Here is an 18,033-nt window from a genome sequence, read left to right on the forward strand (position 1 = left end):
ATGATTTCCAATGTAGTGTTTTGTGGACACTTTCTGTTGTACTAATGTACCTATGCATCTATTTATCTAAAATTCACTTTGACATACATTTATTCAAACTATGTGTCAGGCACTATGCTCAACACAAGTGTTAAAGATCTCTGCACTCAAGAATTTAGTGGGGAGGCAAAATGTAAACAAATGAAATATGACATAAATACTTCAACATAGTGCAAGATGTATACAAAAGAATGATGACTGCTCAGAGGAACAAGGTCTGTACCTAATTGTGTGGAGGAATTAGGACAGGCCTGACTTAAACTGAGATTAGAATAATAAATAAAATATGTAGTTAAGGGTAAAAAAGGGGATTTAAGACAGAGAACTGAACATGTCCAAAGTACACAGAAAAATGAGAGGGTACAGTAAGTTCATGAATGGTATGGCTGAAGAATAAGTTATGAGGGGTAAGAACAGCTGAAGATGAAACCAGAGAAGAAATGGAGAAGTTGGGTGCAATCTTGTGTAAAATGAAAAAGTATCAGGAACTTAAAAAAAAAAAGATGGCCTAAAATTAGGCTGGAACTGGAATAACCCAGTCAACCTTTAATAATGCTGATTCTGAAGCTCAATCTTCACAAGCTCTACGTCAGTATGATGCAGCATTCAGTAGACCAGTTTGGTTCCCTAGGTCTTGGATAATGTTGAGGACTGCCAGAAGGAAGATACATGATCAGATAATATTTTAGAAAGATCACACTGGTTTGAGAGTGAAAGATGTATCAAAAAGGTCACAGAGCACGCATGAAGGCCCAGAAAATGCTATTACACTAATTACCACATATGCCTGAAACAGAAGGGGACAGAGAGGAAATGTATTGGGAAGGCCCAAGAACACAAGGAATAAAAAATAACACTTAGGATATTGCCTAGGAAGAATGTGAAGAAAAGGAGAAGAGTAAAAAGGTGGTCCACAGCAAATCACCAAGCACAGGGTAGAAAGAGGAATCTCATCTGGAGAATAAATAATAAGAGAATCTGGAAAAACACAAGACAAGGAAGTTACTGAAATTAAAAAAAAAAGTTTGAAGGAGGGGATGATCAACAACAATGAATATTAGCAGAGAGATAAGGAAAGATAAAGTCTTAATTGCTCCCACTGGATTGGCCATTTAACAGATGACTGGTTATTTGAATAAGAAATATTTTAGTGAAATGGTAGTAACAGACAGACTGCCCCAAATTAAGGACAAAACAGGGAAATGAGTATTCAGAATCTAAACAGACAGAAGTGTAATAAGATTTTTTTTTTTACTCAAGAAGTTATAAGAAATTCTGATCACAAACCTACATTCTTTAAGTTAGTGAGAATTGCAGTAAAAATACAATCAAATTTATAATAATTGATGTTTTTCACATCAGGAAATATAATATCTGAGTAGGTTTTCAATAGTGAAAGAATTATCTGAAAATCCATATTCAATATGAAGAAAGGTACATTATGGTGGTAGGGTAATTGTCTAATTTTTCAGAAAGCAATATGAAAATGCAGTATACATCAAACTATAAGACTATTTCAAATACCCATCTTAGCCATTTTTAAAATTACTTAATCAAAAATATTGCAAGCCTATTAGGTGGAGGCCACTGTAAATGTCATAAAACATAATCAGTCAGTCCATACCAAGATGTTCTTTGGAAAGACTTGAAAGCAACTCAAAAGCCCAGATACAGGAAATGGACTAAACGCAAACACAGTAATAAAACTGCTCAAGTCTGAAGCAGCTTTAATTTGTGATTAGAAAGGGGAAATGTAGGGCTTTGATTCATTTTGCTTGAAGAAAGAGAGAAGGGAATACTATTATAAAGAGGCACAATACTTTTGGCAAGTCTGTCCATAAATGGAGAAACAGCTTAAAGTACTCTTAAAAGGAAATGGAATTAACACATTATCACTTCTCAAAATATAATTCATGCCTTTGTTTAAGCTGCAGGGGAAGGGAACCTTTTTTCTGCCAAGGGCCATACAAAATTATCAACTTAAAAACTAGCCTGCTGTATTTGGTCAAACATTTAATTAACTCACCTCTAATGCCTTGGCAGGGCCAGACCAAATGATTTCGGGGCCTTATACAACCCACAGGCTGGATGTTCCCCAGCCATGGTTTAAGACAGTGGTCGGCAAACTCATTAGTCAACAGAGCCAATATCAACAGTACAACGATTGAAATTTCTTTTGAGCCGAAAACAGACTTCTGCGCATGGGCCACGAAGTTTCAATCACACTGTACGTGTGCGCCCGCATGTGGTATTTTGTGGAAGAGTTACACGCAAGGGGCCTAAGAGCCGCATGTGGCTCGCGAGCTGCAGTTTGCCAACCACTGGTTTAAGAGAATCAAAATCAAGGCAAACAATCGAGAAAACCTGTGACTCAATGCAGCTGCCTATATACATTCCTACCTGTTCTCTGTCTCCAGTTCATTCTTGCGAAGATTTGCATCATCCAGAAGGCTCTGCAATAAGGCAATTTTTTCATTGTCTGAACCCTCTTGGTTAAGTTTTAATATCTTATTTTCATGCTGAAGACGAATAAGTTTCTCCCTAAATGAGTAACAAGAAACACTGATTACCTGGTACATTAATACAATCTATATATATATATATATAAAAGCCTAAGCGAACATTCAACCGGTAGCTATGACACACACTGACCACCAGGAGGCAAGACGCTCAATGCACAGGCATGGAAGCATGGAACAGACTGATGAATCTCAGAGGGAAAGTGGGAGGGCAGGAAGAGATTAACCAAATATCTTATATGCAAACTAGAGGTCTGGTGCATGGATTCATGCACCGCTGGGGTCCCTCTGCCTCGCCTGCAGGGATTGGGCCGAAACTGGCAGTCCAACATACCCCGAGGGGTCCTGGATTGCGAGAGGCCGCAGGCCAGAACGAGGGACCCCACCGGTGCAAAAATCCATGCACCGGGCCTCTAGTATAGTTTTCAAAATCCAACTATGTATACTTACAGATTTAATACATAGAACAGAAATGAAAAACAAAGTGCCTGCAAAGAATGTAGCTCCTGTTGTAACTGGAGAAGACATTACATCTCAGGTCTTAAGTACTTTCTTTTTAAGAATGGATAATCTGAAGGTAACTCTCCAAATATCATGATTTGTAATGAAAGAGATTTCAAAATCCTATTTTTTTCTGATTTGCATATTGAAGCTATGAAAGCATTTACATATTTGTTCTTTAGTGCTTATCAAGAAACATGATCTCTAGTGCCATACTCTTAAATTATTAATCATTTGGTGGCAAGATATAATATCCAAAGAAGTATGTCTTCAAAATATATAGTCCACCCATTCCTATCTTACCTAATAATAGACAAATATGCAAATTGACTGTACCTTCGCTATGCCCACGATTGGCCAGGAGGCACAGGGGTCGGGATCGGGGTGGCCGGGGTGGCTGATTGTGCCGGCAGGACGCTGAGCTTGCGTCACCAGCGGCGGTGCGAGCTCAGCGTCTGCGCCATGGCTGTGCTGCGGCACAGAAGGGGCCTCTGGGGCAGTGAGCCCACGTCCCACCGTGGACCATCAAAAGCGGGGGAGCTGGGTGCCTGTCTGCTCCAGCACCAGGATGGCAGGTTAGGCCTAGGGGACCCTACACGTGCATGATTTAATCATGCACTGGGCCTCTAGTGTGTGTGTGTGTGTGTGTGTGTGTGTGTGTGTGTGTATGTAAAATTTTTGTAATAAACCAGATTATCAGAGCCAACTTATTGGACTGCATTGCTGTTATGTTATGACAAAAGCTTACACTGAGGGATGTTAATAGCAACAGCCACAAAAAGCTTGCTACTGCATTTCCTGCAGGGATGATATAATTGAATATTAATCCATGTCAAGATATAATTAAAGGTCTACTACTTGAAAATATAATTCATTCTTAATTTTACTCATACCAGATGCTATAAAAAGCTATGCTTCTAATGGAAAAAGAAAACATATAAACAAAACAAACATATACAAAACAGTCTGCTCTTATTTTATAAACACCATAGATCTTATAAAGCAATTTTACTTTTGCTGTTGAAAATATGAAAGTCAAATTTGTGGCCCAACTCAAGCAATTATATAAAACTTGGTATATTTTATGTATGAACAACATGACTTTAACATATTTTTGAACTGCAAGTAAAAACACTCATGTAGGGGGAGGAGGGGAAGAATAAATGAGAAGAAAATAGAAACCCTCCATAACCCTATGGTGCAAAATAATGGCTGCTGAAATATAGCCTTCTAATGCAATGCATATGTACACACATGCGAGCAGTTTAAAAAATGGATCACATAGTACGTTACATTGATATCTACTATTTATACTTAAATTTTCACATCATTTCATATCAGTAAATAGTATACTTTAATATTTTAAATGACACATTAAAACACATTAAAGAATTGTTATTTAATTTAATCATTGGGCATTTAGGTTGTTCCCAATTTTGAGATTTAACATGCTAATAATCATCAGCTTTATAAATATATCTTGGTGTATATCCTTTATTTCCTTAGGATTAATTCCCAGAGAAATAAATTTGGGGTCAAAAGATAGTCACATTTAGATAATATACACTTTTTGCCAAAATGCTCAGAAAAAAAGTTGTACCACCACAAGAAAAAAAATTTGTGCCCTGGCTGGTTTGGCTCAGTGAATAGAGCATCGGCCTGCAGACGGAAGCGTCTTGGGTTTGATTCCTGTCAAGGGAACGTACCTCAGTTGCAGGCTCAATCCTGGCTTTGGTCAAAGCGTGTGTGGGAGGCAACCAATTATGTGTCTCTCTTACACCGATGTTTCTCTTTCTCTCCCCTTCCCTTCCACTCTCTCTAAAAATCATGAAAAAATATCCTTTTGTGAGGATTAACAAACCAACAAAAAAAGTGTGGTGATGGATCTTAACTAAACTGACTATGGTAATTATTTCACAATATATACATATATCATATCATTATGTTATATAACTAAAATTAATACAATTAATATGTCAATTATATCTCATTAAAAATTTTTAAAAATTTGTACCACTTTATGTTTACTCTTCGTTTGAGTTTCCAATTTCTCCATACCCTTAATATCAGTGAAAATTACCACTTATAGTAGTTTTTGAAATTTGATAAGTATATTTCATGATGTATTAAACCTATTAGGCCATTATGTATAACACATGTTGCAAATTTTTGTGCCTTTTACCATTTTATTATCTTGATAGCTCTCTAGACACAGAGTATATTTTAATTTTAATGAGTCATACTAAAAAAAGTCATTTTATTTGTTGAATCTTTATCATTGTTCTTTCCCTCAATTTAAAAATCCAACTGCATTACCAATAAGCTTCCTTAAAAATTGTTTTTTAGACATAACCATTTATTTATGAATATTCATAAATAATGTATTCATTCATTCAAATTTTAATGGTCCAATATGAAGTACCACATCAGATGGCAAAAAAGAAAAAGGTATACAAGATGCTTCCAGAGTTGGTGTTGCATTATACTCCTTTTGTGTATCCTTCTTAAATAAATGCCAACAACAATCAAAATTGTCTTCATTTATTCAACAAGCATTTTAATGCCTATTTTAAATCACAGTTTATAAACGCTTAAACAACCATTATATTATTTAATACTCCCAAGGGTATTATAAAGAATCAAGGCCAGTGTCAATTTAAAAAGGGGGCAAACAGACTCACAGAAGGTAAAAACAATATTCATATTCAGCATTCTCTTTCTTATGGATGAGAATCATTGACTGACTACCTCCTGCAAGTCCCCTACTGGGGATCGAGCCTGCAACCTGGGCATGTGCCCTGACTGGGAATTGAAATGGTAACCTCCTGGTTCATGGGTCGATGCTCAATCACTGAGCCACACCAGCCAGGCCAGTCTTTTATTCTTATACATAAAGTCAGGCACATATTGCAATAAATGGAATTTTAAAAATGCTATGAATAAATAAAAATGTAAGATACTAGTGAGGGAAGAATAGAACAGATGGGGAGATATTTCCTCTTTCTACTATATTAAATCTTTCCCAGACCATTGTGAGTTTTAGTGACTAATTACTTTGCAGGCTGATGGCTAAACATAGCGTTTGTTTTGGGGTCAAGTGACTTTATGGCTAAATTTTTGCAAAGGTTACTCAAGCAGAGAGATGTCAGTTTGCTGTATATGTGTGAAACATTGTCCTACTGAAGTAAGAAGATCAAGTCTCTTGGGCCAGTTGAAAAATGCACCTAACAAAGTGTTAGTAATAAAGAATCCTATATAATAAAAGCCTAAAATGCTGTGTCTGGTCATCTGGTAGTCCGTTCAACTAATCAAAGCATAATATGCTAATGATATGCTAAAGCAGCTCAAAAGCTTGCTATGATGTGCACTGACCACTGGGGGGCAGTCAACCAGTTGTTATGACATGCACTGACCACCAGGTGGAAGACACTCTGACTGGTAGGTTAGCTTGCTGCTGGGGTCTGGCTGATTGGGACTGAGCAATATGGGCCGGACATGCCCTTGAACCCTCCCACGGTCCCACCTCGGGTGGCCAACCTCCCGTATCCCTTCCTGGTCCCGATCGTGCACTGGTGGGGTCCCTAGGCCTGGGCTGCACCCTCTTGCAATCCTGGACCACTGAGGGGATGTCGGAGAGCTGGTTTCGACCTGGTACCGCAGGCCAGGCCAAGGGACCCCACTGGTGCACGAATTCGTGCACCAGGCCTCTAGTAAGGAAATAATCCTCTTCGTATTGTAGAAAAGTTTTCTCCAGAAATATAGTGCAGTGTGACTATGAACTTTATGATCTTCTTACCTGATTTCAGGTGTAACAATCTCTGCTGCCAGACTATCTGAAGACTCCTGACTTCCCAGAGGCATTAATCCTATAAATATGTAAACATGAATGTAAGGGTAAGAGAGAGCACCACCGTTTCCTTTAGTTTCTAGATGAAATCCTACTTTGAGCCTCAATTTTAACAGATAAAATCTTTGTTTTAGTCAAGTAAAAGATCATGTCACAGTTGTTTTACATTATTATTATGTCATTGGAAAAAAATTTAAAAATATTTTATTTTATTGATTTGAGAGAGAGAGGGAGAGCGACAGAGAGACACATTGATGAGAGAAACATTGATCAGCTGCCTCCTGCACATCCCTACTGGGGATCCAACCTGCAAATGTGCCCTAACCTGGAATCAAACTGGTGATCTCTTGGTCCATGGGTCAATGCTCAAACACTGAGCCATACCAGCCGGATCATTTGCATTTTTAAGTGTACAACTGAATGGCAGTAAGTACATTCACTATGTTGTGGAAGCATCACCACTGTCTATTTCGAAAATTCATCACTCAAAACATCAATTCTGTAATGATTAAGCAATAACTCCTCATTCCTTTCTCCACTACCATCCCCCATAAACTTATACTTTCTGTCTCAATGAATTTGCCCATTCTAGATAAAGTGGAATCATACCAATACTTGTCCTTTTGTATCTGGCTTATTTCACTTAACATAATGTTTTAAAAATTCATTCATGCAGCTTTTATCAGAACTTCATTCTTTTTTATGGCTAAATAATATTCCATGGTATGTGCATACCACATTTTCTTTATTCATTCATCTGTTGATAAACACATGGGTTCTATCTTTTGAATAACACTATTATGAATATTGGTATACCAGTATCTAGTTGAGTCCTTTGGGATATATACTTAAAATTGGTATATATTTGGGTATATATTTTGAATTCTTTTGGGTACTTAGAAATAGCATTGCAAAATTTGGTAATTTTATCTTTTAACTTTTTTAAAAAAATCTTTAGTGCTGAGATTACAGATATCCCTCTTTTTTCCCCCCAGAGCTCCCCTCCACCCGGTTCCCACCCCATCCCAAACCCTCGCCACCCTATTGTCTGTGTCCATAGGTAATGCATATATGCATATAAGATCTTTATCTGATCTCTTCCTGCACCCCCCCCACACCCTCTTTCCTGAGAGTTGTCAGTCTGTTCTATTTCCATGCCCCTGATTCTATTACATTCACCAGTGTATTCTGTTCATCAGATTTTTTATTCATTTGATTTTTAGATTCACTTGTTGATAGATATGTATTTGTTGTCACTTTGTTGTTCATAATTTTTTATCTTTACCTTTTTCTTCTTCCTCCTCTTCTTCAAGAATACCCTTCAGCATTTCATATAATACTGGTTTGGTGGTGATGAACTCCTTTAGCTTTTTCTTCTCTGTGAAGCTCTTTATCTGATCTCCAATTCTAAATGATAGCTTTGCTGGGTAGAGTAATCTTGGTTGTAGGTTCTTGCTATTCATCACTTTGAATATTTCTTGCCAATTCCTTCTGGCCTGCATAGTTTCTGTTAGAAATCAGTTGACAGTCGTATGGGCACTCCTTTGTAGGTAACGAATTGTTTTTCTCTTGCTGCTTTTAATATTCTCTCTTTGTCTTTTGCCCTTGGCATTTTAATTATGATGTGTCTTGGTGTGGTCCTCTTTGGATTTCTCTTGTTTGGTGTTCTTTGTGCTTCTTGGACTTGTAAGTCTATTTCTTTCACCAGGTAGGGGAAGTTTTCTGTCATTATTTCTTCAAATAGGTTTTCAGTATCTTGTTCTCTCTCTTCTTCTGGGACCCCCATTATTCGGATGTTGATACATTTGAAGTTGTCCCAGAGGCTCCTTACATTATCTTCATATTTTTGGATTTGTTTTTCTTTTTGCTCTTCTGGTTGGGGTTTTGTGCTTCCTCATATTTCAAATCATTGACTTGGTTCTCAGGATCCTCTAGTCTACTGTTGAATTTCTGTATATTATTCTTTATTTCAGTCAGTATATGCTTAATTTCTGACTGGTCCTTTTCCATTTTTCTGGCATTCTCACTAAGATCCTTGAAGGTCTCACTACTTTCCTTTGAGGTTTCTAGAAGATTCTTGAGTAACCTTATAACTGTGGTTTAGAATTCTATATCCAGTAGTTTGCTGTCTTCCATTTGTGGCATGTTTCTTTGTCTCTGCATTTTGGCTGCTTCCCTGTGTTTGTTTCTATGTATTGAGTAGCTGCTAAGTCTCCTTGAGTTGATAGAGTGGCCTTGTGTAGTGGGTGTCCTATAGCGCCCAGTGGCTCAGCCTCCCCAATCACCTGAGGTGGACACTCTTGCACCACTTTGTGGGCTATGAGCACAGTATTGTAGTTGAGCCTTGATTGCTCTTAGTGTCACTGTGAGGAATTGATCTCCAGGCCAATTGGCTGTGGGGACCAGCTGCGACTACAGTGGGAGAGCTGCTGTGCAGGAGACACCCTTATGGAGCAGGACTTGCTTCAGTGGGGCTTTGGTGCTCACTGAGTCTGCCCCTTGAGTGTGTTGCTTATGGATGTGAAGAGTTGTAATCTGGTATGGTCTCACACTGACCACTGAATACACTGGCTCTTGGGTCTCCAGGGAGGTGCAAAGTCAGCCATTGCCTGGGGCCACCCAGCAGGATCTGCAGATTCCTCCTTTTTGTATCGGGTTTGGAAGTGCCCATGCAAGGCCCAGCTGTGAAGCAAGGCAGGCTGGTGCTGGTGCAAGCCTCAGGCCTTTTATTGATAGCTTTGGGGATCCCTGACCCAGCTGCTTGTTTGACAGGTTTTAGGTTGAGAGAGAACAGGCCATTCATATGCAAAAGCCAATGCACACAGCTTGGGTGGGGTTGTAAATTGGGTGGGGAGGGGTCTCAGGGAATCTCCAAGGCAGAGCAAACAGAAATGGCTGCCAGTCAGCCCTGCACCAGGGAGGTCTCAGCACGGAAACAATGACCACTGCAAGCACCTCCATCTGGAAGAAAGCCGCCCCCGAGTTCCTGCTCCGAAGCCAGATAGTCCAGTTTCTCCTTGTATGTGTCTGGGTCCCCCAGAGCCTCACCCGGCACTGAAGCTCAGAGGAAGTGAAAGCTTGTAAATTCAGTTTGCAGTGCCGGCCTTTTAAGGGGAGCAAGTGGGTATCCAGCGTGTGTGTCACTCAGCATCCAATCCGCACTGGTTTTTAGTCTATAATTCTTAGAGCCCATAGGGACTTCTTTCCCCAGCTCTGGGACCCTGGGCTGGGGGTCTGGTGTGGGGCTGGGACTCCTTGCTCCTCCAGGCGGCCTCCACAGAGGCGATCTCCCTACCAGCCCGTTCCGCGCCTCTGCACCTCCTACCAGTCTCAGTGTGCTTTCTTCTTCACCTCTCTAGTTGTAGTACTTCCACTCAGCCAGCTTTCCTATGGTTCTGGATGATCATTGTTCTGTATTTTAGTTGTAAGTTTGATGTGGTAGTGGGATGGGGCAAGTACAGGCGTTTACCTATGCCCCCATCTTGGTTCTTCCTTAATTTTTTTAAAATATATTTTTATTGATTTGGGAGAGGAAGGGAGAGATAGAAACATCAATGCTGAGAGAGAATCACTGATCGGCTGCCTCCTGCACCCCCCTACTGGGGATCGAGCCCACAATCCGGGCATGTGCCCTTGACCAGCTCAGTCCCCAGGCCGATACTCTATCCACCAAGCCAAACCAGCCAGGGCATGTTTTAACTTTTTGACAGACCACCAAATTCTTCCACAGTGGCTGCCCTTATTAATTTTACATTAATCAGCCACACAAGAGGTTTCCAATTTCTCCCCACCCTCCCTAACAATTGTTAGTTTCCTTTTTTTCCTTTTTGGTTACAGCCAACCAAATGTTTGCAAAGTGGTATCTCACTGTGATTTTGATTTGCAGATCTCTAATAACTACTGATCTTGAACATCTCTTCGTGTACTTATTGATATCTGTATATCTTTGGAGAAATGCCCCTTTGTTAACAGGGCTGTTTTTTATTGTTATTGAGTTGTAAAAGTTCTTTATATATTCTGTATGTCAATCACTTAGTAGATGTATGATTTGCAAATATTTTCTTCCATTTTGTGGGTTGACTTTTCACTCTGTTATAATGTCCTTTGATACACAAAAGTTTTTAATTTTGATGAAGCCCCATGTATCTATTATTTCTTTTGATGCCTGTGTTTCTTGGTATCAATTTCAAGGAATCACTGCCAAATCCAATGTCATGACGATTTTCCTCTACATTTTCTTCTAAAGGTTTTATAGTTTTGGTCCTTACATTTAGGTCTTTGACTCATTTTGAGTTCAATTTTGTATATGGTGTAAGGGTCCAACTTCATGCTTTTGGTCGTGGATATCCAGTTTTTCCAGCACAGTTTGTTGAGAAGATTTTCCTTTGCTCCATTGAATGGTCTTGACACTTATTGAAAATCAATTGACCACAGATGTGAGGATTTATTTCTGGGCACTCTTTTCTGTTCCATTGGTCTATATATGTGTGTCTTTATGTCTATAGCATGCTGTTTTGATTACTAACTTAGTACTACGTTTTGAAATCAAGAAGTCGTGAGTCTCACAACTTTTTCTTTTATTCAAGATTGTTTTGGCTATTCAGGATTCCTTGGGACTCCATATGAACTTTAGGGTGGGTTTTTCTATTTCTGAAAAAAATGCTGTTGGTATTTTAATAAGGATTGCACTGAATCTGTAAACTGCTACTGGCAGTACTATCATCTTAACAATATAAAGTCTTAAATGATTTCCTGTGATAAGAGCACTTTTCTCTTTAGATAAAAGTCCCTTAAACCCTGGCCAGGTGGCTCAGTTGGTTGGAGTGTTGTCCCATACACTGAAAGGTTGTGGGTTTGATTCCTGGTCAGGGCACATAATCTAGGTTGTGGGTTCTATTTCCTGTTGGGGTGGATTTGGGAGGCATCCAATTGATGTTTCTCTCTCCCATTGATATCTCTCTCTCTCTCTCTCCCTCTCCCCTTCCCTTCTTCTCTCTCTAAAATAAATAGGCATATTCTCAGGTGAGGATTTAAAAAAAAAAAATTCCCTTAAAATTGATATCAACTCCACATATCAGATGAAAAACAAACCAGTGAATTAGAGTTTGATACACACACACACACAGAGGCCTGGTGCATGAAATTCGTGCACTGGGCGGAGGGGTGTCCCTCAGCCTAGCCTGCACCCTCTCCAATGTCGGACATCCCTCTCACAATCCAGGAGTGCTGGCTCCCAACTGCTCGCCTGCCTGCTAGCCTGATCACCCCCTAACCACTCCCCTGCCAGCCTGATAGAGGCCTAACTGCTCCCTTGCCAGCCTAATCGCCCCCAACTGCCCTCCCCTGCCGGCCCAGTCGCCCCCAACTGCCCTCCCCTGCCGGCCCGGTTGCCCCAACTGCCCTCCCCTGCTGGCCCGGTTGCTCCCAACTGCCCTCCCCTGCTGGCCTGGTAACCCCCAACTGCCCTCCCCTGCCAGCTTGGTCGACCCCAACTGCCCTCCCCTGCAGGCCTGGCCCCCACAACTGCCTTCCCCTGCCGGCCTGGTCACCCCTAACTGCCCTCCCCTGCCAGCCTGATTGCCCACAACTACCCTCCCCTGCTGGCCATATTTGACCCCACATGGGGGTGGCCATTTTGTGCGAGGGAGTGAGGGTCAATTTGCATACTACCTCTTTATTATATAAGATATTTTGTTAATCCTTACCCGAGGATATCTTTTTCTATTGATATTTAGAGTGTGCAAGGGAGGGGGAGAGAGAGAAAAAAACATTGATGTGAGAGAGACACATCGATTGGTTGTGACCTTCACCCAAAACCCCTCAATCAGTTGGCTAACGCTCCAACCACTGTGCCAAACTGGCTGGGGTAAATTTGATATATTTTTAAAGAGGTTATGAGGACCTTTCCAGAATAAGACTTTCTAGATTTATTATTAACAGAGATGATTTAACACGTTTATACTTTTGATCTAAAAAAATCAAATATTTAAATATAATTAAAATATGAAGTAGGCAAGTAAATTTGACCCCATAACTATAGGATTTTGTCACAATATCTGGGTAACAGTTTAAAATCTGTACAATTTTTCATTTCAATTGGCCTCTTCACCAATTTTTCATTTTCATCTATTGGTCCTATCATCTTAAATGAATCTAGTATTTAAACTGATACTGTGTTAGAAATAAGTAATCTTGCTTGGGCTACTGGAATGGTTTTACCTTGAGTTGTGAGCTGCCCTTCTTGAGCCTGTACACAACGAAGCTCTTCAATGGTTTCCTTCAGAGAATCCCTTTCTGTTCTTAACCTCTGGAGAGATTAAAAATAAGGAAAGTTAGCAGAGGTTTTATGAGTTTATTCATTAGTGGTCTTTGCCTTCCCTAATAAAATGATAAACAGTAGGGACGTTTAGATCTTCTATGAAAGCATCATGGAAGGTAAAAGATTACAATAATTTTTTCTCACTTAACAGTACTGAATATCTACAATGTGCAAGGCAATATGCTATCCACAGTTAAACATAAAAAACACAACTGTCTACACCATCCTTAACAATAAGACCCAATAATGTATATAACATTCTTTTCACTAAACACAAAAAAAAATCAAACAAAGAATTTAAATAATCAAAATCATGATAGAGAAAATATTTTTAAAGGATTCAAAAAAGCTGGATAACAACCAAAAGAATTGTGTCTTCTATAATAATCATACACAAAACAAAAATTCTACATAAATTTACAAAAAGGCATGAGCAAAACAATATAAAACATATTAGAATATAAATATATATAAAATTAGAAGTAAAAACAATCTTTTAATCTTTTATTTTATATCTATTTCTGAAATATACATGTGAATCTTAAGTTTAAATTTAAAAATAAATAGCATCTCAAAATTTTAAACTTATAAATAGAAGAATAACAACAAAGCATGAATTAAATATCTGTTTTAATATTAGTAGTGCTAAAACCAAAGTCCCTAATATATATACTCACATCCTTTTCTTTTTGAAGACTATCAACTTTTTCTTTTAGCCGCTTATATTCAAAATCTAATTTATCTGCTTTCTTCGATTCTTCAGATAATCTATTCTGCAGTTCTACTACCTGATACAGAAAGATACCATTAATTTTTATAATCTCAAACATTAGAAATTATCACTATTTTCTTCTACAAAAATCCCTTCCCCACATATATTTTTTAAAAATGTGTATGATACAGCAGCCTAACTGAATGGAGAGAAGTAGCAACAAAAATCTTCGACTGAGTTCTGAAATCTAAAGCCAGGGTGGGGAATGGCAGGCCCACCGGCCCCATAAGGCCTGTGAAATCACTTGGTCAGACCCTGCCAAGGCAACCGCAGGTTGGACTCGAAATGCAATAAATCTAGGAGCTTTTTTCATAGCAACATAAATTTGTATTAAGTGAATTATATTAAGCAAGTGATGTTATACATATCCAAATGGCCCTTGGCAGAAAAAAGGTTCTCTACCCCTGATCTAGAGTAACAATGTTCAAAATGATGAAACACATGGAACTGCTATTTCTTGTAATACAGATAACTGTATAGTCTAAAATCCTTTTAACATAAAGCCAAAGAAATGCTAAAGGGGGGAAAAATCCAATTGTGTAGGCAAGCTTATAAGAAAGTAAACCCTCACTTGCTGAAACAGGAGTGGGAATTACATGTAGAAGCCAAGAGGTACAAATGACCAAAACCAGGAATCCAGAGCTTTGAATTTAATGGGAGACAGATGGTTGTTAAACCACCTTGGACTCAAAAAGATGAGTCAGTAAGAAGGTGGATGAGGGAAAAAATCCATCAGCTGGGAACGTCAATAGGGAAACTTGCCTTTCTTAAAGTTGAATGCTCTGTGTTTGAAAAAGTATAACTTGAAAATATGCAATACATTCTAATACATGGATTTGTGTTTAAAAATGTTGCCAAATGCCTTGTCTGGCAAATCTTAAATCAATCAATTAATTTAAAATAGTCCTGTTTGGTAAATGTTGTGCAAAATCTGACATAAGCAATACCCATACTGTCTGGAGGAATACCGCCTCAAACCAGGCCCTTCGGTATTCCCCAAGATAAAGATGAGCCACACTAAAGAACAAAGATCTAAAAGCAATAAGCCACTACCAACAATACAGCAGAAAAACATTAATAATAATTACAACAACAACAAAATGGTAGAATAAGACCTCCAAGGATTTTAGATTGTAATTATCAGATATAAAGTACTAGATTTAATACTTTAAAGATAAAGAAGGAAATCTAAATTATGAAAGGAATAAGAGACCATTAAAAATGATCAGGCTGGTTTGAAAGTGCATCTAAAGACAGTTTGTATAAAGAAAAATATTATCAATGAAAAAGTATATTAAGCTTCAGATGGGAAACGGAATTTGTGTTTTATACAATTTCTCTACAGTATTTCTAGGCATAGATATATTTTTATTTACTTTATAATTCATTATTAACACTAAATCTGATGTCCTCCATTAGTTCTGAAAAATGTTTAGCCATTCTTTCCTTCAAATAATGTCTTTCTACAATTCTTATTCTCTACTTTGGACTCTAATTAGATCATTTCTCCTTTTAATTTCACACCTTTTCTTCTCATTTATAATTTCCTTCATTTACATTTATTTATCAGTTCACACTCAAGCTCATTAAACCTTTAAACCTTGTTATATGTTAAAAATGTCATAAATAAAATGTGGGAGGAAAGTGTGTCCACCAAAAAAACCTGCCACGGCTGTTCTACTAAAACTTCTCCAACTTATTTTATTAAGCTAGTACAATTCTGATGTGAAAATGAGATACGGAAAGTGTTAAATAGAAAAGTTCAAGTGAATCATTGAGGCAAAATATTCTAAGTAAAATTAACAAAGCAAATCTAGCAATGTGAAATCAACAAATAAATCCACAGTGACCAAACTTAAGTTTATCCCAGAAATGCAAAGATGGCTTAAGCATAGAAAAATCCAGTAATATAATTTGTCACATTAATAGAGAGGAGAAGCAACATAGGAGTCTCTCAGGAAAAGTTGATTAAATTCAATATCCATGTAAGATAGACACCCTGAGCAAATTATAAATGCAGTGGAATTCCTTTATCCTAGTAAAAGGTGGCTACAGAAAACTATAGCAATACGTATACTGGCAAAACGTTTAAAGAATGCTGTATAAAATCAACAAAAATGGTTGTCTACTAGTACTGCTTTTATTTAAAATAGTATTGAAGGTCAGACATGCTGATTAAGAAGAAAAAGAGAGTACAGAGTAAAAAGCAAGCAAGCTGCTTTTATTTTATATCACTTTTGGCAAAAGATACAGCTGACAATACTAGAAGTAATATGAAAATTTGGTGAGGTTGTAAAATCAGTGTACAAAAATCAATTTCAACCAGATAAATGAGCAGCAAGCTGAAAATGGTAAACTTTCTTAAAAACCAAGTACAAGAAACTAAGATGGCGGCATAGGTAAACACCTATACTGCTGCCTCGTACAACAATTTGAAAACTGCAACTGAAAGACAGAGCGGACATCACCCAGAACCACCGGAAAGCTGGCTGAGTGGAAATTCTACAACTAGAAGGAAAAAGAAAAGGACACTGAGACCCAGAGGAGCTGTGGAGGACAGGTGTGGAGACCCGCGCACGCGCAGAAAGGGCAGGCAGCTGAATACGCGGCTGGCTGACTCGCAGCTCTCGGAGACTCGCGGCACTCAGAGACGGCGGATGGCAAGCGTGCAGCTAGCTTCTTTGTTCGGGGGGGGGGTGGGGAAACAAAACCTCCCGACTGCACTGAAATCCAGTTCCGGGTGAGACTTTGAGTACCCAGACTCATTCGGGGAGAAACTGAACTGTCAGGCAGCGGGCGAAAATCGGGGCAGCCTTTTCTCAGAGGTGCGTGCAGCCATTGCTGCGGGACACTGAGACACAGGGGCCTTGTAGGGCGGGGCTGCCGGGAAACCAAGGCTGTCTGCTCAGCCCTGAGACTCGCCCCATCCAAGCTGAGCACAAAAGCTCTCCCAGTGGAGACACAGCTGACCCTCACAGCCTAATGGCCTGGAGGTCAACTCCCCCCAGTGATACTAACAACAATCTAGGCTTAACTACAACAAGACTGCACACACAGCCCACAAAAGGGTGCACCAAGAGTGTCCACCTCAGGAAACTGGGGAGGCTGAGCCACTGGGCCCTGCTAGGACACCTAGCACACAAAGCCACTCCATCAACTCAGGGAAGCAGCCAAAATGCGGAGACAAAGAGGCAGGTCACAAATGAAGGAAATGGAGGAAAGTAAATGACTGGATATAGAGTTCAAAACCACGGTTATAAGGTTACTCAAGAATTTCCTAGAAAAGGCCAATAAATTTAGTGAGATCCTCGAGGATATGAAAAAGAATCAACTAGAAATTAAGCATACACTGACTGAAATAAAAGATATTATACAGAGACCTAAAAGCAGACCAGAGGATTGCAAGAACCAAGTCAAAGATTTGAAATACAAAGAAGCAAAAAACACTCAACCGGAAAAGCAAAAAGAAAAAAGAATCCAAAAAGTTGAAGATAGTGTAAGAAGCCTCTGGGACAACTTCAAGGGTACCAACATCAGAATTATGGGGGTCCCAGAAGAAGAGAGAGAGCAAGATACTGAAAACCTATTTGAAGAAATAGTGACAGAAAACTTCCCCCACCTGGTGAAAGAAATAGACTTAAAAGTCCAGGAAGTGCACAGAACCCCAAACAAAAGGAATCCAAAGAGGACCACACCAAGTCACATCATAATTAAAATGCCAAGAGCAAAAGACAAAGAGAGAATATTAAAAGCAGCAAGAGAAAAACAGTTAGTTACCTACAAGGGAGCACCCATACAATTGTCAGCTGATTTCTCAACAGAAACTATGCAGGCCAGACGGGAATGGCAAGAAATATTTAAAGTGATGAATAGCAAGAACCTACAACCAAGATTACTCTACCCAGCAAAGCAATCATTCAGAATTGAAGGTCAGATAAAGAGCTTCACAGAGAAGAAAAAGCTAAAGGAGTTCATCACCACCATACCAGGATTATATGAAATGCTGAAAGGTATTCTTTAAGAAAGGAAGAAGAAG

At 39.0% G+C, this 18,033-nt stretch overlaps 1 protein-coding gene across 1 annotated transcript in view; it reads right to left on the reverse strand.

Annotated features, from left to right (window-relative positions):
- Window positions 1–18,033, reverse strand: part of HOOK3 (hook microtubule tethering protein 3) — an 82,646-nt gene that overhangs the window by 18,263 nt on the left and 46,350 nt on the right. The window contains exons 12-15 of the mRNA XM_008143893.3: window positions 13,903–14,013; window positions 13,126–13,213; window positions 6,856–6,925; window positions 2,440–2,580 (exon numbers count right to left, since the gene is read on the reverse strand). Coding sequence (XP_008142115.2) covers window positions 2,440–2,580; window positions 6,856–6,925; window positions 13,126–13,213; window positions 13,903–14,013 — 410 coding nt within the window. The remainder of the gene's footprint in view (window positions 1–2,439; window positions 2,581–6,855; window positions 6,926–13,125; window positions 13,214–13,902; window positions 14,014–18,033) is intronic.

Source organism: Eptesicus fuscus, chromosome 8 (genome assembly GCF_027574615.1).
Source record: "Eptesicus fuscus isolate TK198812 chromosome 8, DD_ASM_mEF_20220401, whole genome shotgun sequence".
Lineage (NCBI taxonomy): Eukaryota > Metazoa > Chordata > Mammalia > Chiroptera > Vespertilionidae > Eptesicus > Eptesicus fuscus.